This window comes from Colobus angolensis, unplaced genomic scaffold (assembly GCF_000951035.1).
Source record: "Colobus angolensis palliatus isolate OR3802 unplaced genomic scaffold, Cang.pa_1.0 Scaffold400, whole genome shotgun sequence".
Lineage (NCBI taxonomy): Eukaryota > Metazoa > Chordata > Mammalia > Primates > Cercopithecidae > Colobus > Colobus angolensis.
The window spans coordinates 715,007-740,654 of record NW_012117378.1 but is presented as its reverse complement, the minus strand read 5'-3'; the positions used below and the strand labels follow the sequence as shown (position 1 = coordinate 740,654).

General features: G+C 38.8%; 2 protein-coding genes across 3 annotated transcripts in view; both read left to right on the top strand.

Moving 5' to 3' along the window:
- The window catches only part of MGAT4D (MGAT4 family, member D), a 54,848-nt gene extending 47,545 nt beyond the window's left edge, over positions 1-7,303 (top strand). The window contains exon 11 of the mRNA XM_011955802.1: positions 6,480-7,303. Coding sequence (XP_011811192.1) covers positions 6,480-6,488 — 9 coding nt within the window. The 3' untranslated portion in view covers positions 6,489-7,303. The remainder of the gene's footprint in view (positions 1-6,479) is intronic.
- Positions 7,304-20,609: 13,306 nt separating this feature from the next.
- Positions 20,610-25,648, top strand: part of CLGN (calmegin) — a 34,844-nt gene continuing 29,805 nt past the window's right edge. The window contains exons 1-2 of one of the 2 annotated variants that reach the window (XM_011955801.1): positions 20,922-21,046; positions 21,785-21,868. The gene's annotated coding sequence lies outside the window, so the exon portion shown is untranslated. Of the gene's footprint in view, positions 21,047-21,784; positions 21,869-25,648 lie in introns of both variants that reach the window. The other variant, XM_011955800.1, reaches the window with a different exon arrangement.

Here is a 25,648-nt window from a genome sequence, read left to right as displayed (position 1 = left end):
AGACGGGGTTTCACCGTGTTAGCCAAGATGGTCTCGATCTCCTGACCTCGTGATCCACCTGCCTCAGCCTCCCAAAGTGCTGGGATTACAGGCGTGAGCCACCGTGCCCAGCCATGATAAAACTTTTTAAATTGTAAGATAAATTTTCTACAGTTTTATTCAGCGGAAAAATAATTTTATTTATCTCTAGTCATCCAGCTTGTAGTTCAAAGAAAAATAATTTAATAAAACAAAAATATGCCTTTTTAGTGATGAACTTTCTTAGTTTTTAAATTTTTTGAAATTTGCCTAGATTGTCAGTTTAAATGCTGTTTATCATTTCATATTCTAGGTCTATGGTAAACATAAAAATTTCTTTTGGAAACAACTAACATATTTCCACATTGGTTAACAAAACCGTACTTTCTGAAAATTCAAATAAAATACTTAAAAGAAAGATTTTTCTTAGTTGATAAGCTAATGGTGTGTATTTCTATAATTTTCTACCTCTCCATTGTATACAAAAAGTCATTTTCCATTTATTACAGTGCACTGGGTAAGGGCCAATTGTTTAAATGTACTGCAATTAAGTTTGCCAGATAAAATACAGGACACCCAACTGACTTTGAATTTCAGTTAAACAATGTTTTTCTTCATATATGTCTCATTTGTTTTGTTGTTGTAGTAGTTATTGCTAAATCTGACAAGCCTAGTTGGAGGTGATGAAGGGACAGGGAGTAGAAGGATACTTCCCATAAAAATGCTTTAACTGAAAAGAATACCACACACAGAGAAGAAAGGATCAGCACAAGAACTCCAGCAACTCAAGTGATCAGAGTGCCTTCTGTCCTGCAAATGACCACACTAGTTCTCTAGCAAAGGCTCTTAATCAGGCTGAGATGGCTGAAATGACAGAAATAAAATTCAGGATATGGATAGAAATTAAGATCTTCAAGATTCAGGAGAACGTTGATACTTGATCCAATGAATCTATGAATCAAAATATAACAATACAGGAACTGACAGATACTTGATCCAATGAATCTAAGAATCAAAATACAACAATACAGGAACTGACAGATAAAATAGCCAGTATAACAAATAATCTGACCTGATAGAGCTGAAAAACACACTACAAGAATATCCGAATGCACTTGCAAGTATTAACAGTAGAATAGATCAAGTTGAGAAAAGAATCTCAGAGCTTGAAGCCTGCCTTCCTGAAATAAGATAGTCAAAATAAACAAAAAGAGTGAAAAAGAATAAACAAATCTCCCAGAAGTATGAGATTATGTAAACAGGCCAAATCTATGAATCACTAGCATCACTGAATAAGACAGGGTTGGAAAGCTGACAACTTGGAAAATTTATTTCAGAATATTGCCAATGAAAGCTTCTCCACCCCTGCTAGAGAGGACAACATTCAAATTCAGGAAATGCAGAGAATCCCTGAAAGATACTAGAAGATCATCTGCAAGACACATAATTATCTGATTTACAGAGGTCAAAATGAAAGAAAGAATGTTAAAGGCAGCCAGAGAGAAAGGGCAGATAACCTGTAAAGGGAACCCCATTAGGCTAACAGTAGACCTCTCAGTTGAAACCCTGCAAGCCAGAAGAGATTGGAGGCCTATATTTAGCATTCTAAAAGAAAAAAATCTTCAACCAAGAATTTCATATCCAGCCAAACTAAGCTTCCTAAGCAAAGGAGAAATAAGATCCTCTTCAGACAAGCAAATGCTGAGAGAATTCATTCCACCAGACCTGCCTTACAAAAGCTCCTGAAAGGAGCACTAAATATGGAAAGGAAGGACTGTTACCAGCCAATGCAAAAACACGTTTAAGTACACAGACCAGTGACATTATAAAGCAACCACACAAACAGGTTTGCGTAATAAGCAGCTAACAACACAATGACAAGCTCAAATGCACACATATTAATACTAATCTTGAATGTAAATAGGCTAAATGCCTCACTTAAAAGATAGAGTGGCAAGCTGGATAAAAAAGCAAGTCTTCAAGAGATTGGTGTGCTGTCTTCAAGAAATCCATCTCACATGCAGTGACTCTTAAAAGCTCAAAATAAAGGGATGGAGAAAAATCTACCAACAAATGGAAATCAGAAAAAAGGCAGGGATTGCAATCGTAATTTGAGACCAAACAGACTTTAAAACAACATCAAAGAAGACAAAGAAGGGATTACATAATGGTAAAGGGTTCAATTCAACAAGAAGAGCTAACTATCCTAAATATATATGCACCCAACTCAGGAGCACCCAGATTCATAAAGCAAGCTCTCAGAGACCTACAAAGAGACGTAGACTGCCACACATAATAGCGGGAGACTTTAATACCCCACTGACGATCATCATGGCAGAAAATTAACAAAAGATATTTAGGACCTAAACTCAACACTCGACCAAATGAACCTAATATACACCTACAGAACTCTCTGCCCCAAAACAACAAGATATACGTTCTTCTCATAACCCCATGGCACATACTCTAAAATTGACCACAAAATTGGACATAAAACAATCCTCAGCAAATGCAAAACAAAACCTCAAAATCATACCAACCATGCTCTCAGACCAAGTACAATAAAAATAGAAATGAAGACTAAGAAAATTGCTCAAAACCAAACAATTACATGGAAATTAAACAACCTACTCCTGGATGACTTTTGGGTAAATAATGAAAGCAGAAATTAAGAAGTTCTTTGAAACTAATGGGGACAAAGGTAAAACATTCCAGAATTTCTGGGACACAGCTAAGGCAGTGTTAAGAGGGAAATTTATAACACTATATACCCACATCAAAAAGCTAGAAAGATCTCAGATTAACAGTCTAACATCACAGCTAAACAAACAAACAAACAAACAAAAAACTAGAGAAGCCAGAGCAAACCAACTCCAAAGCTAGCAGAATACAAGAAGTAACCAAAATCAGAGCTGAACTGAAGGAGACTGAGACACGAAAAACCATTCAAAAGATCAATGAGTCCAGGAGTTGGTTCTTCGAAGAAATTAATAAGACATATGGACCACTAGCTTAATTGTAATAATGAAGAAAAGAGAAAAGATTCAAATAAACACAATTAGAAATGACAAAGGAGACATTACCACTGACTCTACAGAAATACAGATAATCATAAGAGACTACTATGAACACCTCTATGCACACAAACTAGAAAATCTAGAAGTGGATGAATTCCTGGACACATACACCCTCCCAAGACTGAGCCAGGAAGAAAGTGAATCCCTGAATAGACCAATAACAAACTCCAAAATTGAATCAGTAATAAATAGCCTACTGAACCAAAAAAGCCCAGACAGATTCACAGCCAAATTCTATTAGGTGTGCAAAGAAGACCTGGTACCATTCCGACAGAAACTATTCCAAAAAATTGAAAAGTAGGGACTCCTCCCTAAGTCATTCTGTGAGGCTAGCATCATCCTGATACCAAAACCTGGCAGAGACACAACAACAAAAAAAACTTCAGGCCCATATCCTCAATGAACATCAATGCAAAAATCCTCAACAAAAACCCAGCAAACCAAATCCAGCAGCACATCGAAAAGCTAATTCACCACAATCAAGTAAGCTTTATCCCTGGTATGCAAGATTTGTTCAATACACGTAAATCAATAAATGTGATTTGTCACATAAGCAAAACTAAAGACAAAAACCACATGATAGGCTTTCAGTGGTACTAGAACAAAAACAGACACATAAACCAATTAAACAAAATAGAGAGCCCAGAAATAATGCCACACATCTACATCATCTGATCTTTAACAAAGCTGACAAAAGCAAGCAATGGGGGAAAAGACTTCCTATTCAATAAATGGTGCTGGGATAACTGACTGGCCCATCAGAAGATGGAAACTGGACCCCTTCCTTACACCATATATAAAAATCAACTCAAGTTGGATTAAAGCCTTAAATGTAAAACCTGAAACTATAAAAACCCTGAATGATAACCTAGGAAATACCATTCTGGACACAGGAACTGATAAAGATCTTATGATGAAGATTCCAAAAAGAATTGCAATAAAAACAAAAATTGACAAATAAGATCTAATTAAACTAAAGAGCTTCTATATAGCGAAACAAACTATCAACAGAATAAACAGACAACCTACAGAATGGGAGAAAATATTTTTAAAAACTATGTATTTGATAAAGGTCTAATATCCAGGATCTGTAAAGAACTCAAAGTTACAAACTAAAAACAACCCCATTAAAAAGTGGGTAAAAAACACAAACAGATGATTTTTAGAAGAAGACATACATGCAGCCAAGAAGCACATGAAAAAAAAATGCTCAATATCACTAAGCATTAGAGAAATGCAAACCAAACCCAAACCACAGTGAGATACCATCTCACACCAGTTAGAATGGCTATCATTAAAAAGTCAAAAAATAGGGTTGGGCACGGTGGCTCACGCCTGTAATCCCAGCACTTTGGGAGGCCTAGGTGGGCGAATCACCTGAGGTCAGGAGTTCAAGACCAGCCTGGTCAACATGGTGAAACCCTGTCTCTACTAAAAAAAACTCCAAACATTAGCTGGGTGTGGTGGCAGGGGCCTGTAATTCCAGCTACTCCGGAGGTCAAAGCTGGAGAATTGCTTGAACCTGGGAGGCAGAGGTTGCAGTGGGCCAAGATTGCACCATTGTACTCCAGCCTAGGCAAGCAGAACTCCATATCAAAAAAAAAAAAGAAAAAAAAAAAAGGCAAAAAATCAAAGATGCTGGTGAGGTTGCGGAGAAAAGAGAACACTTACACAGTGCAGAGTGTAAATTAGTTTAACCATCATGGAAAGCAGTGTGGCAATTCCTCAGAGAACTAAAAACGGAACTATCATTTGACCCAGCAATCCCATTACTGGGTATATACCCAAAGGAATACAAATTGTTCTACCATAAACACACATGCACACATATGTTCCTCTATTTACAATAGCAAAGATACAGAATCAACCTAAATGCCCATCAGCGATAGAGTGGATAAGGAAAATGTGGTACACATGCACCACAGAATACTGCATAGCCATAAAAAAGAAGGAGATCATGTCCTTTGCAGGCACATGGATGCCGCTGGAGGCCATTACTGTTAGTAAAATAACACAGGAAGAAAAATCCAAATACTGCATGTTCTCACCTATAAATAGGAGCTAAATGATGAGAATCGCATGGACACAGAGAGGTGAACAACAGATACTGGGACTTACTTGAGGGAGGATGGTAGGAAGAGGGAAAGGATCAGGAAAAATAACTATCAGGTACTATGCTTAGTACCTGGGTAGCAAAATAAGCTGTACACCAAACCCCTGTGACAAAAATTTACCTGTATAACAAATCTACACATGTACCCCTGAGCCTAAAATAAAAGTTTAAAAAAAAAATGTTTTAACTGAATTCATACTTAAGGTCATGCCCTCGACTTTTATTTTTCTTTTACTTTTATTTATGTATTTTTTTGAGATGGAGTCTTGCTCAGTCGCCCAGGCTGGAGTGTAGTGCCGCGATCTCGCCTCATTGCAAACTCTGTCTCCCGGGTCCACGCCATTCTCCTGCCTCAGCCTCCCTAGTAGCTGGGACTACAGGCACCCGCCACCACACCCGGCTAATTTTTTTTGTATTTTTAGTAGAGACAGGGTTTCACCATGTTAGCCAGGGTGGTCTCGATCTCCTGACCTCGTGATCCACCCGCCTCGGCATCCCAAAGTGCTGGCATTGCAGGCGTGAGCCACCACGCCCAGCTGCCCTTGACTTTTATTAAAGGGTGATATATTAATACTGTATGACATCTTTGCATTTTCTTCAAAACTGTTATTTAAAGTTTTATCATTCTCTTTTATGTGAAAATACATGCAACAACTCTCTTTTAGAATTTGATGCTAGGAAAAGATATTTCTCAAAAAACTGTCATGATTTCTTTGGTTTTGTGTGGGTTTTTTTCCCCTTTTAGTAGCAAGAAATTCAAAACTCATTTTATATGATATGTAGTATCCATATAATCTTATATTAAAAGCAGAATTTCTTCAGTCCTCATTTTATATTTAATCTCTGGCTTTTTCTTATATATTATTATTAAAGGATTATTGTGTTTTCACTTTAAATTACCCTAAATCTTTTCTATATTTTTATTTTATGTTAAAAATCAAATAAATGAGTTGAACTATTTGTACATTACCTACAATGTTTTGTTGGCTGTAATGATAGTCTGACTATAAAGATTTCCCTGGAATCCCACAGATGGAAATCTATTTTCAATCATTTTAACAGCATGAGAGTATTAAAATTGGCATTGTCTAATACATCTTAGGAATCTTATCTTCTCCCAATATAAAGTTACCTTCCCTATATTAAAAAGGTAGGTGGTGTCAAAGAGGATACAATAAGGAGATAATATGATTAAGAAACTGTGAAAATAATTTCATCTTTATGAGTTAATATATTATTTCTATGTGTTATGTTTTTTATTTTTATTTCAGAAAATATGAAGATAAAGAAGCATAAGAAGAAACTCCATAATACCTGGAACCTCAGATAACCTTGATTTCTAATGGCATGTTTCAGAAATTGTAGTAATGAAAATACATAATTATCTAGCAGATAAGTAAACAATGAATAAACTAGTAGACTTGAAAGTACTAAATGACTTCTTACATCTAGAAAAAAATAGAACATTGATTTATATTGCTTTTACCCTATCACAATTTAATTTAAAAATACTAAAGGCAGGGGAGATTTTTTTTAAAATTAAGAACCATACTTTATTGACTCCAATAGTGAGACCATCACATAATTTCAATAAAGTTAAAAGTTCGAAAGCTTGCTATTGTCATGGAGAAGTTTTGGGTGAATTGGTATATGCTGTTATCCGTTTTGTTAAGACACAAAGAAAATAAAGAAATAGAAAGCACAAATTTAAACAAGCCTGGATCTGACAATGCCACAATATCTTCTTATCTTTTAATAAATGCATTTAAAACTATACACTTATCCCTATGTGCCATTTGAACTGATTATCAAACATCTTGATATATATGTATTTTGACAGTCATTTAGTTCTAAAGATTTCATAGTTTCTCTCATTATTGCCTTCTTAACACACAGATTATTTGGGAGTTTTTTTCCCAAATATATTGGTTTCTCCGTCTTTTATTGTTAATTTCTAAATTACTTGCATAGTGGTTATAGAACTTGACCTGTGTGATAAAATTTTGAGAAATGTTGTGAATCCTTATGTTCCACATGACTTTGGAAACAATGTATAGTTTCTGTATACTCCCTTTTAAACATGTTATATTCATTTGTTTTTAAAAGTGTTGGTTTTGTGCTTTAAAAATATCTTTTAAAAATATTCCTATCTATTGAGTGCAAGATTCTCTTATATCAGGTTTTTTAATTTGGTCGTTGAAATCTTTTCACTCCTTCCTAATTTCTGTATGGTTGATCCATCAGTTTCTTACAGGGGCCCATTAAAATCTATTTTTCTTCTTGATGTTATTTTGTAAGGTATTACTTATTTTGAGTAATAATAAGAGATATTTGTTATCCTTTAATCAAATATTGTGAAATTCTTCATTTCACACTATTGCCTTATTCTTGAGTGCCAAGATCTCACACATTCGCCTCGGTATGAACTGTATCAGATACCAGTATCTGATATTAGTCTTCTTTCTAAAAGCCCAGATTAAATGTATAATTTCTTAGAAAATAGTTTACCAAAATTAATGCCAGAAGAGGCAGAAAGCTTAAACTAACCAATTTTCATAGAAGAAATAGAGAAAATTATCAAGAAAAAACAAATGATCACAAAGAGACACCAGATCCAGATGACTGCACAGGGAAATTCAACCCAACTTTTAAAGACCAAATAGTCCCAATACTTTTAAATTGTTTCAGAGCATGGCAAATAAGGAAAATTCTCAAATTATTTTAATGATGTAAATATAACATCAGTACCTAATCATAGTAATGGTAGCACAAAAAAGAAAAGTATAGAGCAACATCATTTATGACAACTGATGCAAAAATCCAAAATACAATTTAGAAATAGACTCCCTAGCAACATTAAAAAACAAACAAAAAAAAAAACCCACACCATGACTTGATATTTATATGAAGAATGCAAGAACCTGTTAGGACTCTGTGAGGAAACCCGCTGTTAGAGTGCACAATACTAATAGGACTAAGAAGAAAAATCACATGGTTACCTCCACAGATGTTTAAAAAGCCTTTGAAAAAGTCCAACTTATTTCCTATAAAAAAGTAAAGAAAATTGCAATGAATTGGTTCTTAACATGTGGAAATAAACACCCTCATACACTGCTTGTGGGAATATAAAACGATACAATTCCATGTACCTACAAGACATCCCAGCCATCCCACTCCTAGTTATTCAAGAGACTTAAATAACTCTGTATTAGGCCTTTTTTGTATTACTATAAAGGAATATCTGAGACTGGGTAATTTATAAATAAAATAGGTTTAATTGGCTCATGGTTCTGCAGGCTGTATAAACATGGCACCAACATCTGCTCAGCTCCTGATGAGGGCCTCAGAAAGTTCACAATCATGGCAGAAGATGAAGGGGAGCCAGCATGTCACATGGTGAGAGCAAGAGCAAGAGAGTGAGAATGGGGAGGTCTCAGACTCTTAAACAACCATAACTCACATGAACTAACTGAGAATTCACTTATCACAAAGGGGATAGTGCTAAACCATTCATCAGGGATCTGCCACCATTATCCAGTCACCTCCCACTCGGCCCCACCTCCAACACTGGAATCACATCTCAACATGAAATATGGAGGGGACACACATTTCAGCCATATTGGCATCTTTATAACAGCCAAAAACGAAAAACAATCCAAATGTCTATTAAGAGATGGATGTATAAACAGTTTCATATCTGTATGATGGAATACTACTGAACAATAAAAAGGAGCAAACTATCGATGCACACAAACACATTCATGGATCTCAGAATCATTATGCTGACTGAAAGAAGCCAGACAAAACAGAGTACATCTATATAGTTTCATCTATATATAATTCTACAAATGGCAATCTAATCAATAATGACAGTAAACAAATCTGTGATTGCTTAGGGATAGGGGCAAGGAAAATTTGGGGGTGATTAATATGTTCATTATTTTTTGTAGTGTTTCTTGGGGGTATATATGTCAAAAGTCATTAAATTGCATGCCACTCAATATGTCACATTGCAACTAAATATTTTCCTGAAATTTAAGGTTAATCCTGTCACTCTGCTGTTTAAAATAATCTGACGGTTCTATCTGAAGAATACAGTTTAATTATCTGCCATGACATTCAAACTCCTTAATAAACTGGCCCCAATGTACTATTCCAGAATCATTTTCTGACATTCACTTTCATGCCCTCTACGTCTAACTACAATGGACTAGTTTCCATTCTTCGGATACCTCGTGCTGTGACCACGATAGCCAGAATGTCCATTTCCTGTGCCTTTGTCACACAGTTCTAATGGCACTTCTTTGATGAAGCTTTCTTCATTTAGGAAGAATGAGTAACAACATACTTTATGCTCCCATAACATTTTGTCTATGCTACTATTGTATAATTTCTCATATATTATAGATATTTGGTTTTTTGTCTATTTCCCTAACTACATTATTAGCTATTTGAAAGCAGGAGCCATGTGTTTGTCAGTCAAATTTTTGCACACTGCCTAGGACACAGAAGATGTATGTTTGTTAATACTTCTAGTAAGAAGTGAATAAAAGTACATGAGCCTTCCACTCTGAATCCTTATTAATATATTCATTAAAATAGATAAATAAGTACCCCCTGAAACAACATTCCAAATTGAGAATAAGAATTAAACATATATCAGAAACTTGGAGTTTTACAAATTTTCACATCAATGGGTCAGGTTAACGATCTGTTTGGCTCACTTTCTGAGCTAAAACGCCAAGACTAGAAGCAAGAGTAGGACTTGGCTGATTTAATGATAGCCGCAAACAAGGAAGGTCAGGAGAAGAAGCAAGCAGAAAGTAAAGCAGGGTTCCAATGTAAAAGGCAAAAATGTCCTCATGAAAGCTTCTTAGGGAAAAGCTTTTCCTTGATGCTTTCTTTTACCTCTGTGTGCCAATCACATTAGAATCTAGTGGTATAAGAAAAAGCCTGTAATTGATCTTCAATGAGAAGAACTATATGTGACGGCGTTGGTGTACTTACCACTAGAGAGGAAGCCTAGTGAAAAGCTTCATCCTTCCTTCCTCCAGTTTCTTGTCAATGCCTTTCATTGGCTGACCCCACAGAAACCATTAATGTCATCCATAAAGGCCACCTGCATGGCTCACAGAGCAAAGTGAAAGAGGATAGAGACTACATATAGTGGCATATAGTGGGGCAAACGGAAAATATCTAGCATATTTCACCCTCTTTGTTAGCATATATTCTTGTTCATATATCTTTCCCTGGTGAAAAATGTATTCACACAAAATCCCCAGTAACATATCATTATGAGGTGATGCCAAGTCAGTTATACTCTTACCTGAAACCTAAAAATCTTAGCTACCACCTGTGCTTCCACATAAGTAGCAAAGGAAAAAAAAAGGAAGCCAAAGGAAACAGATCACGAGACCCATTCTGAGGTTTGTGATGAGTCCTGGGTTGATTTTCAAACTTCCGTCTTTGATAACTCTTTTATGGTCCTCTTACCCTCTCCCGATTCTTGAATGGAAGGGATAGTATGAAAATTGGTGTGACTCAACTTTTCTTCCTGTAGAATTTGGATCCTTGGTGGATGTATCTTCCATTGATCAATACGGTTGAGTAAGGACTTACTAAGAAGTGCTGGGTTTTAGATATAGTTCTCTATTGCCCCCATTTTGTAACGGAAACCTAATTTCTCCTTGGTAATCAAGATCAATCACACCATACACTAACCTTCTTTCCTGCCTACTGGTTAAGCAGTACAGACTGTTAAGAAACAGCCTCCGATTCTAGTTTAACGGAACTATGACTGTTCCCTCCCCAAAGCGTTCCTCCCTGGAGCACTAGGACCTTCAAACCCACTGAGCTGGAAGTTATGAGGAAAAGAACAAAAATTGTGTTCAGGAGAGGATTTGTTGTAATGAGAGTGGCCACTTTCCCCTCACCCTTGTTTCCTACATTGGTCACTAGATTAAGACATAGCAAATCCAGTAGACCAGCACTCCAATCTCCCAGATGTTATTTTCGTGAGGAGCCACACTGAGTCTTCCAAAAGCCATTCCATGATTCTAACAAGGCAACTTCTTTTAGGTGATGCGGTACATAGTCAGACTAGTGAATCCATGGGGGTGAGACCATTATTGCAGTTCCTCCTTATAATATGTATTTCTTGTTGGAAGCCGTATTGTGTGGGCTACCATGGCAATGGATGAGACATTCTGTAAGTTCACAAATGGTAGCTCTGGTAGAAAGGGAATAGACAAATCCACAATCAGAATGTGTATTTCTCCTTGTGAGGACAAATAGCTGCTTCTTTCATCATGAAAGAATTCCAGATACTCAAAATACTGCCAGACATCTGCCTGAGCCGCATAAAAGATAATTCCAGCAAGAGTTCCGCATTGGTCTCTGCTGATGACAGGTTAAGAATTCAGTTACAATGGTAGCTAGATCACCCTTGTGAATTAAAGCCCATTTTATTAAATCCATGCATGGCCTCAACTCCTGCCTCCATGGTCACTTTCTATATGAGGCCTTTGAGCTTCCACTGATGGCCAAAGAGGCTGATGTGGATATTCTTATCCATCTGGATTTTAAGAACTTCCTCTGCAATGGATACCTGTAGGAGGGCTTTATGTGGAACATACATATCTTCACACTCTGTGCCCACTCCAAGAAACCCATCCACAAACCTCTCTTACAACCTGCCTCGCCATCAGTATGTCATTCTTGTTCTTTCTACATCCCAGGTCAGCCAGTCTATCTGCTAGTCCCCTTATTAGTGAAGATCTATATTAAGGCTGCCCACTGGAATGATTTCAGCTCACCCCTGCCTCTCCAGGACTTCCTTGAGTGGGGCTGTAATGTAGCAACTGTCCACTTTTCACTGCTACAAATATGGCAGGACAGATCCATCCACAAACCAGGTGGTACCTTTTCCTTCGTTGTTGACTGGTCATGGAGGCCTCTTCATCAGGCCATAGCTGCGGAGTGAGAGAGAAACAATAAAGAGCCGTGTGAATCTGAGCCACCAGCATATGCAGTTTTGTTATGCTTCCTAGACATGATCACATCTCTCCAATTTTGTGACTTGATGAATCAGATTACCTCAATTCAGGCCACTTTATGTCTTACGGGCAGGCATTCAGTATTTATCAAGATCCAGTGGTACACCAGGAGCTGCTTTTCAAATGGAGAATTGTTGTCAGCAGAAGAGAGCATCTCTTACTGCAAAATCCTAGTGGTACGTTCTGTGATCCTCCTATTAGAACTTACCAGAAATTCCTCACCATGTCTTTATCGGCCATTTACACTTCTAATGCCACTGAATCTCCTGAGTCATAAGGCCCAAGAAGTAGGGACACTCCTTCTGTAGTCTGAACCTGTGGCAAGTTACAGGCCCCAGTCAAATCTGGAAGTTTTATAGATACCCAGGAAATGTGTCCTAGCAAGCTGTCCAAATGTGGTGTATGTCATATCCCAAATCTGAGTAGGCCTGCCAAGTGTTGTGTCTCTTTCTTTTTGGGGGGTGGCCCAGGGTACAGCAACTTGTTTCTCATGAGGTGATATCTTGTCATAGCCCTCACTCCATGGAGCAGGGAACAAACACGAGGGACTCTGTTAGTTACTGCATATATTTAGCCCTAATACATATTCTGGAACTAGACAAATACTACAGGTAGAGGGCTGTGACTTCACTGGACTCCTTTGGCATGGGAACTTAGGCCAAGACTCCATCTAGAATGTGACCGCCATAAATTTGCAAGCTGAACAGAAGTATATGATGGTGCTTGGAGTCTTTAGGAATTAGTGTCAGTTCAGAAACAGTATTTTAAAACTCTAGAAGGTCTGGATATTTCCCTTCAGCTAGTGCATAGTCGCCTTGGTTGCTCTGGGGAAAATTTGGGGAAAGAATCATAATATACATGACTATTGATGTTGTAGGCTCCTTCCTCAAGAAAACAGGCTTCCCTTACTACAAATGTGCATCCAGCAACTTTGAATATCTCATTGAATGAATGGTTTTTTGGAAAAAAGTATTTAAAATTATATAGCAGAAAGTGGAAAATCTGAAGAAATAAGTAATAACTCAGGAAAATTCAATGAACCAATCCACCAAAAGATTAATGTCCATAAAGTTATACTAGTTAAACTTTTCAAAATTTCAAAAAACAATATAAAATTTCATACTATATAAATGATTCCAGAGCATGAGAGAATTCTTAAAACTTCCTAATTCATTACATAAAATAAACTTAATTCTGTTACCAGATTCAAGCAAGAAAAATTATAGACTGTCTCAATTATGGATAAATATGTTAAAAGGCTAAAGAAACTCTTCATAAAAAGAACTGAGAAACAAAATAATGGAATAATCAGTTATGAAAAGGTTGGTATCTTATTCCGTTTGGCCACTATAACAAAATGCCGTAGACTAGGTGGCTTCTAAACCACAAAAATTTGTTTCTCACACTTCTGGAGGCTGGGATGTTCAAGATCAAAGTGCTGGTAGATTTGGTGTCTGGTGAGGGATTGGCTCCTCAAAAGATGGCACCTTCTCACGGTGTCTTCATATAATGGCAGGGGAAAGAGAGGTCTTGGGGCCTTACCCTCATGATCTTACCAACTCCTAAAGTCCTGGCCTCCTGATACCAGACTGTAGGGGTTAGGATTTCAGCAGACAAATTTTGAAGTGACATAAACATTGAGACCATAGGAGTTGTCTTTATTCCCCAAATGCAAGATGGTTTCAAATTCAGGAAATTTATATATTAATAATCTCAACATCAGTTGAAAAAGCATGTACTGGAATTCAACACTCATTTCTAACCATTAAAAACTACTGAAAAATAAAAATAGGAAATTCATTTCAAGCAAAGAACAATATTACACTATGATAATTTTAATGTTATTTGTTTAATTGTACAATTAATGCATAAATATACCCTTGTTATTACAAAAAAAAAAAAAAAACTATTACCAACCAGGCAAAAGTTCTACCTGACAACCAACCAAAATCCTAGTCCTTTTCCCAGAAATTATCCTGATTTCAATTTGGCATAAATACTACCGTATCTTTTCCTATGCATTTACATACATATGTACTTATTAAAATATGTGGTATTGCTTTGGATTTTTAAAAGCCTTTGCTTAAAACGTCAGTTGATTTTTCACTCAATATTTGTTACTTAATTTTTTTCTGTGTCACCAACATGGATCTAATTCTTTCTTTTCAACATCAACATAATATTCCAAAATATGAATACAGCATAATTTATTTAGTATTTCCTTCTCTAATGCAGAAATTGATCCATTACTATTTAGATTTTTTTTTAGTGTTACAACAGTGTTTCAATGAACACTCTTCTGTGTGCCTACTTGAGCATAGAGTCTTTTTCCTACTTTAAATATAATCAGAACTGGTATTGCTGACTCAAAGGGTATGAACATTTTTAATGTTAACAAATTGCCACCAGAATTGCCATATCAACATGTATCCTCAAGAGTAGTGTTTGAAAGCAGCAGTTTTCCCAAGCCTTGACCTTTGCTATTAGTGAGCTTTGAAATTGTTGCCAGTCGGCCGGGCGCGGTGGCTCAAGCCTGTAATCCCAGCACTTTGGGAGGCCGAGACGGGCGGATCACGAGGTCAGGAGATCAAGACCATACTGGCTAACACGGTGAAACCCCGTCTCTACTAAAAAATACAAAAAATTAGCCGGGCGAGGTGGCGGGCGCCTGTAGTCCCAGCTACTCGGGAGGCTGAGGCAGGAGAATGGCATAAACCCGGGAGGCGGAGATTGCAGTGAGCTGAGATCCAGCCACTGCACTCCAGCCTGGGCCACAGAGCGAGACTCCGTCTCAAAAAAAAAAAAAAAGAAAAAAAAAGAAATTGTTGCCAGTCTAGTGAAAGCAGTATTTTGTTATAGTCTTAGTTTGCCTTTCTTGAATTACAAGTAGGGTTTAAATTTTCTCACATATTTATATCTTTCCTGATTTTTTAATGAGCTATTTGTCTTCTTCTTCTTCATTTAAATGTGAGGTTCTTAAAACACATGCAGGAACCTAATTAAACTCCCAAACTAAATATTAATAGTTTGTCATATATGGGAAAATTACTTTTTTCAGAAAGTCTTTTGTCTTAAACTTATTTTGTATTGTCTTTTGACATAAAAAAGTTTTCAACTTTGAGATAGTCAAATATATTAATAATTTCTTTTATGACTTTTGCACTTTTTATATTGTTTGAAACAACCTACCTACCCACATCAAGCATATAGTCCCATAAATTATATTATAAAACTTCTATAATTTTTGAAGTTAGGTCTCTATTTCCATTAAAATAGTGTGTGTTTGTGTATGTGTGTGTGTGTGTGTGTGTAAAATGGTAGAAAACCCAGCTCTAAATCTTTCCACCCCAAATGCAGAGCCAGATGGCCCCACTGGTTGATATATTTATTAGTCCATTTTCATGCTGCTGATAAAGACATAAACAAGACTGGGCAATTTACAATAGAAAGAGGTTTAATGGACTTACACTTCCACATGGTTGGAGAGACCTCACAATCATGGCAGAAGGTTAAAGTCACACCTCACATGGTGGCAGACAAGAGAAGAGAGTTTGTGCAGGAAAACTCCTGTTTTTTTTAAACCATCAGATCTCATGAGGCTTATTCACTATCACAAGAACAGCATGGGAAAGACCCACCCCCATGATTCAATTACCTCCCGCCAGGTTCTTCCCATGAGACTTGGGAATTGTGGGAGTTACAATTCAAGATGAGATTTAGGTGGGGGACACAGCCAAACCATATCATTCCACTCCACCCCCTCCAAAATCTCATGTCCTCACATTTCAAAACCAATCATGCCTTCCCAATAGTCCCTCAAAGTCTTAACTCATTTCAACATCAACTCAGAATTCCACAGTCCAAAGTCCCATCTGAGACAAGGCAAGTCCCTTCCACCTATGAGCCTGTAAAATCAAAAGCAAGTTAGTTGCTTCCTAGATACAATGGGAGTACAGGCATTGGGTAAATACAGCCATTCCAAATGGGAGAAATTGGCCAAAACAAAGAGGCTACAAGCCCCATGCAAGTCTGAAATCCAACAGGGCAGTCAAATCTTAAAGCTCCAAAATGATCTCCTCTGACTCCACGTCTCATATCCAGGTCACATTGATGCAAGAGGTGGGTTCCCATGGTCTTGGGCAGCTGCATCCCCGTGGCTTTGCAGAGTGTAGCCTCCCTCCAGGTGCTTTCACAGGCTGGTGTTGAGTGTCTGCAGCTTTTCCTGGAGCACAGTGCTAGCTGTCAGTGGATCTACCATTCTGGGGTCTGGAGGATGGTGGCCCTCCTTCTCACAGTTCCACTAGGTGGTGCCCCACAAGGACTCTGTGTGGAGGGTTCTGACCCCACATTTCCCTTCATCACTGCCCTAGCAGAGGTTTTCCATGAGGCCCCTGACCCTGCAGCAAACTTCTGCCTGGGCATCCAGGCATTTCCATACATCCTATGAAATCTAGGTAGAGGTTCCTAAACCTTAATTCTCAAGTTCTGTGTACCCACAGTCTCAACACCACCTGGAAGCTGCCAAGGCTGAAGCAACAGCCTGAGCTGCACCTTGACTCCTTTTAGCCATGGCTGGAACAGCTGGAACACAGACTACCAAGTCCCTAGGCTGCACAGAGCAGGGGTGCCCTGGGCCCAGCCCACAAAACTGTCTTTTCCTCCTAAGTCTCTGGGCCTGTGATGGGAGGGACTTACATGGAGACCTCTGACATGCCATGGAGATATTTTCCCCATTGTCTTGTGGATTAACATTTGGCTTCTTGTTACTTATGTAAATTTCTACAGTGGGGATTTTCATTTCTATCACATTGTCAGGCTGCAAATTTTCAAAACTTTTATCTTCTGTTTCCCTTTTAAAACTGAATGCCTCTAATAACACCCACACCACCTCTTGAGTGCTTTGCTGCTTAGAAATTTTTACACCAGATACCCTAAATCATCTGCCTCAAGTTCAAAGTTCCACAAGTATCTAAGGCAAGGGGAAATTGCTGCCAGTCTCTTTTGTTATATATGCTGTGTGGTATGGATTGAAAAATTTACTTATTACATGTGAAAATTCAATTGTAATACCACAATTTGTTGAAAAGACTATTCTTTCTCTACCAACTGCATGTGGACCTATGTTGAAAACCAGTTGTCCACACTGTCTTAGTCTGTTTCGTGTTGCTATAACAGAATACCTGGGACTGGGTAATTTATAAAGAAAAGAGGTTTATTTAGCTCACAGTTTGACTGGCTGGGAAGTTCAAGGACACGGCTCTGGTTTGTGGTGAGGCTTTTGTGCTTGGCCAAAAGATGGCAGAGAAGGTCAAAGGGGAAGCAGAGCATGCAAAGAGGGAAAAACCTGAGGGGCACCTAGCTTTATAACAAGCCATTCTCGTGGGAATGAATCCAGTCTCGTCAGAGCAAGAACTCACTCACTACTGCAATGGCATCAAGCCACCTACGAGGACAGGACCTTCATGACCCAAACACCTCCCATTAGGCCCCACTTTCCAGCATTGCCACACTGGGGACCAAACTTCAACATGAGTTTTAGTTGGGACAAAGCAACCATATCCAGGCCATAATACATACACATGTAAGTCCATATAGAATCTATTCTGCTCCATTGATTTGTCTTGATACTAATACTCTTTGATAACTCTTTGATAACTATGACTGTATATCATTCTATAAATCCTGAAGTCGGGTAGTGTTTCTGGGGGGCTTTATCTTGAGACAAAAGATAAAAATTCAGCATGGGCTCATTCTGCCAACTATATAGTTTAACCAGACGAATTCTGGGAAAAACCAGGAACAAAACAATGATGACTATTGTCATTACGATTGTTTACTATTGTTTGATATGTTTGTTAAAGTAATAAGGGAAAAAACCTCAGAACATAAGTATAAATATAAGAAAGAAAAGATTATTTTCTGCCATAGACATAATTATACACCTTAAAAATAAAAATCAACCCACTGGAAATACTTGTGGAATACTTGTTTCCTTTTCTCTATTCTCTGCACCATTAAAAAGCACATTTCTAAATATATGAAACTATACAAACATTTTAAAGTATTATTTGAATTATCTAGGCTCTGAGTCCACTTGTTGTATTTGAGTTAAAACTTCATTCTGCATAGTTCTTTAATCCTGAGAATCAGAGGCATTTCCTATATTCTGCATTTTTCAAGTGGCAAGGTGTTGTGGAAAGAGCACAAGCTTTGAATCCTCACTCTACATCTTAAGGCCTGTGTGAATAAGTTATGCAACTGATCAGGGTCTATTTCCTTATAAGTAAAATAAGTTTGATACCTGTGGGTCAATTGCATATAGCAACTTGCACATAGTAGACCATTAATAAAACACAGCTCTGATTTTGATTACAAAACAGGCTTCCAACAGGACATCACTCTGTTCCATCAAGTAGCATGAACCTTTCTGCCTTTTTCTGTTTGTTTGTTTTGTTTGAGACAAGGTCTCATTCTGTCATCCAGGCTGGAGTGCAGTGGCACTATCCGGGCTAACTGCAACCTCTGCCTCCTGGGCTCAAGCCATCCTCACCTCAGCTTCCCAAGTAGCTAGGACAACAGGCATGTACCACCATGCCCAGCTAATTTTTGTTGTATTTTTTGTAGAGATGGGGTTTCATCATGTTGCCCAGGCTGGTCTCAGGCAGCTCAGCTCAAGCGATCTACCTGCCGCAGCCTCTCAAAGAGCTGGGATTACATGCATGAGTCACCATGCCATGTCACCTTTCCTGCTTTTTATGTTTTTCTAGATTTCTGATTGCTCTGGTCCCTCCAATCTTGATTACATCGCCTTTGTCTCTTCCCAAATCTCTCTTCAACTTTGATGTGTCAGAACACTTCACAACTCTTACCATTCAGCATTATCTTCTGAGACTCCTCCCCTTGTATTATTAAACACTACCTCATGCTCAAAAAGTCATACCCCAGTCTCATTTTCAGATTATTCTTTGACATTATTATCACACTGTATTATTCTGATGAAAAGTTGCCTATTAAACAAAATTATAAATATTATATTCAAACATCCTTTCAGTAAGTGGCAGATAATTTTGGAAATATGTTAAGGCCATAAGTTTTAAGGTAAGAGATTAGATTTCATTCTGTGGGTAATGGTCATTGGAAACTATTGAATGAGCTGAGGATTCAACTATGAAGTGTAGGTGGGAGGCTCTGAAGGGGGGCAACTAGTTAGACAACTCTGAGCAACAGTTTCCAAAGGAGTGAGAATCTAAACTAGAGAAATGGCACAGGTGCTGAAGAGGGTGAGGACCTCTTTTAGATGATTTTATGGAGATAGAGTTTAATTTATGAAGGCAGTGAATGTAGCAGCCAAAGAGTAAAAAAAAAAAAAAAATGTTCTCAAGGTTTTGAGTACTATGTGACCAACAAGATACTACTAAATCTTGCAAAAATTCACTATTCTTACATTTTTAGTTTTCAGCTTCTTCATTGCAAACTTTGAATGGATCCTTTAAAAGATCCTTCTCTAGCAGTTCAAGTGTATTTGTTATGGGCCACAGAAGTATGTTGAATAATAGAAGTCAGGATGGAAGAAAGAAATAAAGGGTATAATATTGTTACAAAGTATCTCAAATGTCTTTTTAACCAGTAAATTTTAATACTATCCAAACACTCTCCCAGAGGTGACAAAGTCAAAAGTTTAGAAATGCTGCTCTTAATTAGTGAAGCAATGTGAAAAAAAACTCAGTGATCTTGACCCCAGCCAATAATGATACGGTGTGCATGGAGTGCCACCAACCCCTTAAGATTGAGACTCTTCAACAAGGGTGTTACTCTCACAAGTCAATCAAACGTTGTTAATTAATCTTCTGATAAAATTAAATTGTTATTATACCAAATTCAAAGTCAAGATTTACTATCAAATATAAGTAGTAAAAGCTGAATGATCCAATATATAAAAGGTAAAGCAGCTTGTGATTGAACACTGCGTTTATGCTGTAGTTTTATTTCAATGTGATTGAAACTGCAGGCTCTGGGAGAGACAGACCTGATTTACATCCTGTTTCCACTGTTTACGGGTTGTGTAACTTCGAGCAAGTTATTATCAGTTTCATCACCTGGGTTGCTATGAAGGTTAAACAATGAATGTAAGCCCCTTAGAGCACAATGAACACAATAAATGTTAGCAGCTCTTATTAATAGTGTTGTTGAAGAGAAAAAGAACATATTGTTTTATATACAATGTATTTATTAACACTTAACATATCTGTATTTGTCATATACACACACCAGACAGGAAAGATCCTTATTAATCACCACGACCGCAGATCCGTTAACATATAAAACTCTAGAGAAAGCCTAGAGCCCTAATCTTGCTGCACTTATTACTGGACGTTGTTCATAAATATGATTTACATAAAATTCAGGACCTAAGCATTGAGCAACAGGAGGTAGAACCGCACGGTCTGCAGAGAGGGCGGGCGCTCAGAGGAGGAAAAGTCTTCGGACTTGCAGGAGGAATTCCTCCTCGGCTAACCCGGGAGCGTGGTTCACTCCACAACCGGCCGGCGGCAGCACAGGCTCGCTGTGCGGCTCCCGGTGGAGGCGGTTGAGGCCCTCGGAGCAGGAGCGCGCAGCACGCGCCTGGGGCAGCCACCGCCTCTCGCCCGCCGCCGCACGCGCATGCGCGGTTAGTAGTCGCTGCTCTGCGGCCGCCAGCGGGATTGGTCTGAAGAGACGCGGGGACCAAGTGGCAGCGACTCGGACATCTGGGCTGTCACTGCCGAAACCAGGCCACAAAAGAGGTGCGTGAGCAGCAGGCCGCGTTCCCGCTGTCCCGCTGCGGAGTGGGGTGAGGAAGCGGATCATTGCTGCTTCCCCAGGCACCCAGTTATTTTGCCGCCACAGGGCTGAACTGGTCGGGGACAGGTGAGGGTGGATGTTGAGTCTGGCGATGGGGCTGCAGCGAGCTAGGGTCTTGACTGGGCTCTGGCGGCCCCGTGGGTGGACGCAGGGGGTTGGTCCCACCTGGGTCCTTTTGGGTCTCCGGCACCGCCGCGTCCACCTGCTGCGCCCGGGCTGGGGCGGACGGGTGCCGGGACAGCTAGGTTCCCGGCCCAGACGGCCTCGCCTGCTGGCTTGAGGAGCCACCGGGAGCCGAGGCCGTTATCCCAGCGGTTGCCATTGCGGCCCCGTTCCACGCTCGAGCCCCGGGACGCTCTCCCAAGGGTTGTGGAGGGGGCCCGGGGCGCATCTGGGCGCTGCTCACTCCGCTGACTGCCCCTCACAGAAACCCAAACGAGACCAAAATAGGCTCGACTGTCGCAGTCTCCACCTCTGTGGAAGCGAAGGGACCCCACCTCAACGCAGTGGGGCCAGGGGCTGTCGGCCCCTCCCTGGATACCCGCGCGGAGCCCAGTGTGCGCCGCCGGGGGGCGGGCTAAAGGGCTGGGTTGAATCCAGAGAGGCCCTAATTACTAGACTCATTATCGCCCCAGGCCTGTTTACCATCAATCAGACACGTTCGCTGATTTTATTTATAGCAGCTGCCCAAGCAACAAGGAGCAGGTGTTTGCTTGGGAGTTAAAAGCAAATGGCAACCAAAGCTCAGGACTAGGAGAGAAAAGGTAAATAACGTGGCCTCGGGAAGAAGTCTCAAATTAGAAGAGGATTCATTAACATAGAAACTTTTTGTTGCTTAAAAGCAGGCAAAATCCCGATTTCATCTGATGATTTTGCTTGCTTTACAAATGTCGACATCACTCGCGGTAGCCCTCCTTTGGGTCATTGTAAGTTTGACCTCTTTTCAGTTTGGAGTTTTACCTTCACGTCGTATTGGTTTGATCTTCCAGTCACATTTAGATTTCATCCCCAAATCCTCAGAACAAGATATTCTGTACTCTCTGTCTTAGCTAGTTGATAAGGTTAATTACTGTGTGTAAATGATGTAAATATGTTGATACATCTGTCTAGAAATTGAACAGTGTTGTAAGTTAGCTGTAGTACTAAGTACCTAATAAATATTGGTGTTTTTAAATAGAAAACTAGAATTATGAACTTTAAAGAATCTTTGGATTGTCTAGTTCATGTCACAAATGAGAAAACAGGTGCAGAGCAGTTTTAATCACTTGCCTTTTTAATAATAAAAGTAGAAACTTGGTGCGGTGGTGCCATGTTCGGTGTACTTTTTTTTCTATCATTCTACGTTGCATTCCTGAAGCCACATGACAACTAAAACTTTAAATAATAGGTGATTGTCAGACACCACTTCTGGGATATGCCAGTGTTGGTCCCATCCTCAGTCAGCCATTAAAACTGAGTAACAGCAGAAAGGCATCGCAGTTATAAGAAATAGCATGTACAGAAATGTGTTAAATAGGTGTGTTGAGAATGAAAGAAGGCTGGGCGCGGTGGCTTACGCCTGTAATCCCAGCATTTTGGGAGGCCGAGGCGGGCGGATCACCTGAGGTTAGGGGTTCGAGACCAGCCTGACCAATATGGTGAAACCCCATCTCTACTAAAAACACAAAAATTAGCCAGGCATGGTGGTACACGCCTGTAATCCCAGCTACTCAGGAGGCTGAGACAGGAGAATCACTTGAACCCAAGAGGCAGAGGTTGTAGTGAGCCGAGATTGTGTCACTGCACTCCAGCCTGGGTGACAGAGCAAGACTCCATCTCAGAAAAAAAAAAAAAGAAGAATTACAAAAATGTGTCAGAAACATAAAGTGACCATAGTGTTGGAAAAATGGCAGCTGTAGACTTGTTCAATGCAGCGTTGCCAGAAACCTTCAATTTGTGAAAAATGCAATAAATCAAAGTGCAGTAAAATGAGGTATGCCTGTATGTACACACACACACACACCCTATTGATTCTGCTTCTCTGATGAACTCTAATAAAATGGCTCGCCTCCAAGTAATGATTCAGGGATTCTGCAACTTTCTACCTTATAATTCTGCGATTTTCAACGATGATTTTCAAAATTACTTGCATCAAACCAGATGGGGAAAGATCATAAAGAATTATAAATCATAATTATGGGAAGTTTTTACGGGCAACGGCTGACAGTGGCATATAGATCTTCTATTTTACATTCTATTGGCTGGAATTCAGTTACCTGGTCACATCTAGTGCCAAGGAAATTACCTTGTTGATCAGCCAGCAATTTCTCCCACATTTTACAACAGATATTACATATCCTGTGATTGTCTTTTCTTTGTGTGCCCTACTTACCTTTGATGTGACAGTGAGCATTACTTCAATACCAGTACATGAGCTGCACTTTATAATTTGTAACTTGGGGGTGGTAGTGGAGATCCAGTAGGGTTTTTAGCTGATATTGGTGTAATTATTTAAAGTAGACCAGACTACTTGATCTAGATTTCAAAGATTGGGAAGAATGGTATCTCATTCATGGATAAAGTTACTTGTGCTGCAGTTTGTTATTGAACTAGCACAGAAGCAGTGCAGAGAACATTCATGAGATCAAAGATACATGTTGGTGCAGAAGGATGCAGTTCTTTAGTGCCTCCCTTCTTATGAAGGCACAACTGATACTTAGTGATCTCAGCAAGCCTCATGGACTGAGGAATACATAAGCTTGGAACCCTGGGCATGCTCTCTTTTAATTTATAAGGAGGGAAGAGGGTGACATTAGCACTAAATGTTCTACCCTATACCATATAAACAAATTCTTGCTGAACTAAAATTGCATAACTTAGAACAACCATACAGATCAATAAAGAAATAGATAACACCATAAGCCAACTCAATGTAATAAACATATGGACAGCACTGTACCCAACAATAGCAGAACACACATTTTTCTTAACTGCACGTGGAACATTCTCCAGGATAGACCATATTAGACCACAAAACAAGTCTTAATGAATTTTAAAAGATTGAAATCATACAAAGTAAGTTTTCTGAACACAAAGGAAAGAAACTAGAAATCAATAGTAGAAGGAAAACAAGAAAAATTCACAAATATGTGGAAATTAAACAGCACGCTCTTGAACAATGAGCCAAAGAAGTCTCAAGGGAAGTTAGAAAAACATCTTGAGACAAATGAAAATGAGAACAAAAGATACTAAAACTTACGGGATACAGTGAAAAGCAGTGTTAAAAGGGAAATTTATAGCTGTAAACACTTACATGAAAGACAAAAGATCTCAGGTTAACAACCTAACTTACACTTGAGGAACTAGAAAAAGATCAAATGAAACCCAAAAGTTAGAAGAAAGAGGGAAATAATAAAGATTAGAGCAGAGAGAAACAAAATAGAAAATAGAAAAACAAGAGAGAAAACAAGTGAAATCAAGAGTTAATTCTTCGAAAAGGTCAACAACAACAACAAAAAATAACAAACCTTTAGTTGGATTAAGAAAAATGAGAGAAGACTCAAATAACTAAAATTGGTAATGAAAGGATATTACATCTGATTCTACAGAAATAAGAGGGATTATAAGAGAATACCCTGAAGGATTGTATGGCAACAAATTGGATAATCTAGATTAAATGGATACATTATTAGAAACACACACCCTATCAAGATTAATCATGAAGAAGTAGAAAATCTGAACAGACCTATAACTGGTAAGGAGATTGAATCAGCAAACAAAAACTTCCCAGCAGATAAAAGCCCAGGACCAGGTGGCTTCACTGGTGAGTTCTATCAAACATTGAAAGAAGAATTAACACCAGTCCTCCTCAAATTTTTCCAAAATATTGAAGAGGAGTAAACACTTCCAGATTCATTCTATGAAGCCAGCATAACCCTGTTAACAAAGCCAAAGACACTACAAGAAAACTACAGAGCAATATTCCAGATGGTTATTGGTGCAGAAATTCTTGACAAAATACTTGACAACAAAAGTCAGCAGCATATTAAAAGAGTTGTATACTATGACCATGTTGTTAGGATTTATTCCTAAAATTCAAGGATGATTCAACATAAGAAAATCAGTGTAATATGCCACATTAACAATGTAGAGAGGGGAGAACACATGATAATCTTTATTCATGCAGAAAAAGCATTTCAAATGATTCAACACTCTTTCATAATAAAACAACGCTCAGTACACTAGGAATAGAAGGAAACCACCTCAACATAGTAAAGGCCATATATGAAAAGCCCACAGTTAACATCAGACTAAATGGTGAAAGACTGAAAGCTTTTCCTTTAAGATCTAGAATAAGACAAGGATGCCTGCTTTTTCCACTTTCCCAAGCCAGAGAAATTAGGGAAGAAAAAGAAAGAAAAAAGACATTCGAATTGAAAAGGAAGAAGTAAAATTATCTCAGCAGATAACTTGATCTTTTTTTTTTTTGAGACGGAGTCTCGCTCTGCCGCCCAGGCTGGAGTGCAGTGGCCGGATCTCAGCTCACTGCAAGCTCCGCCTCCTGG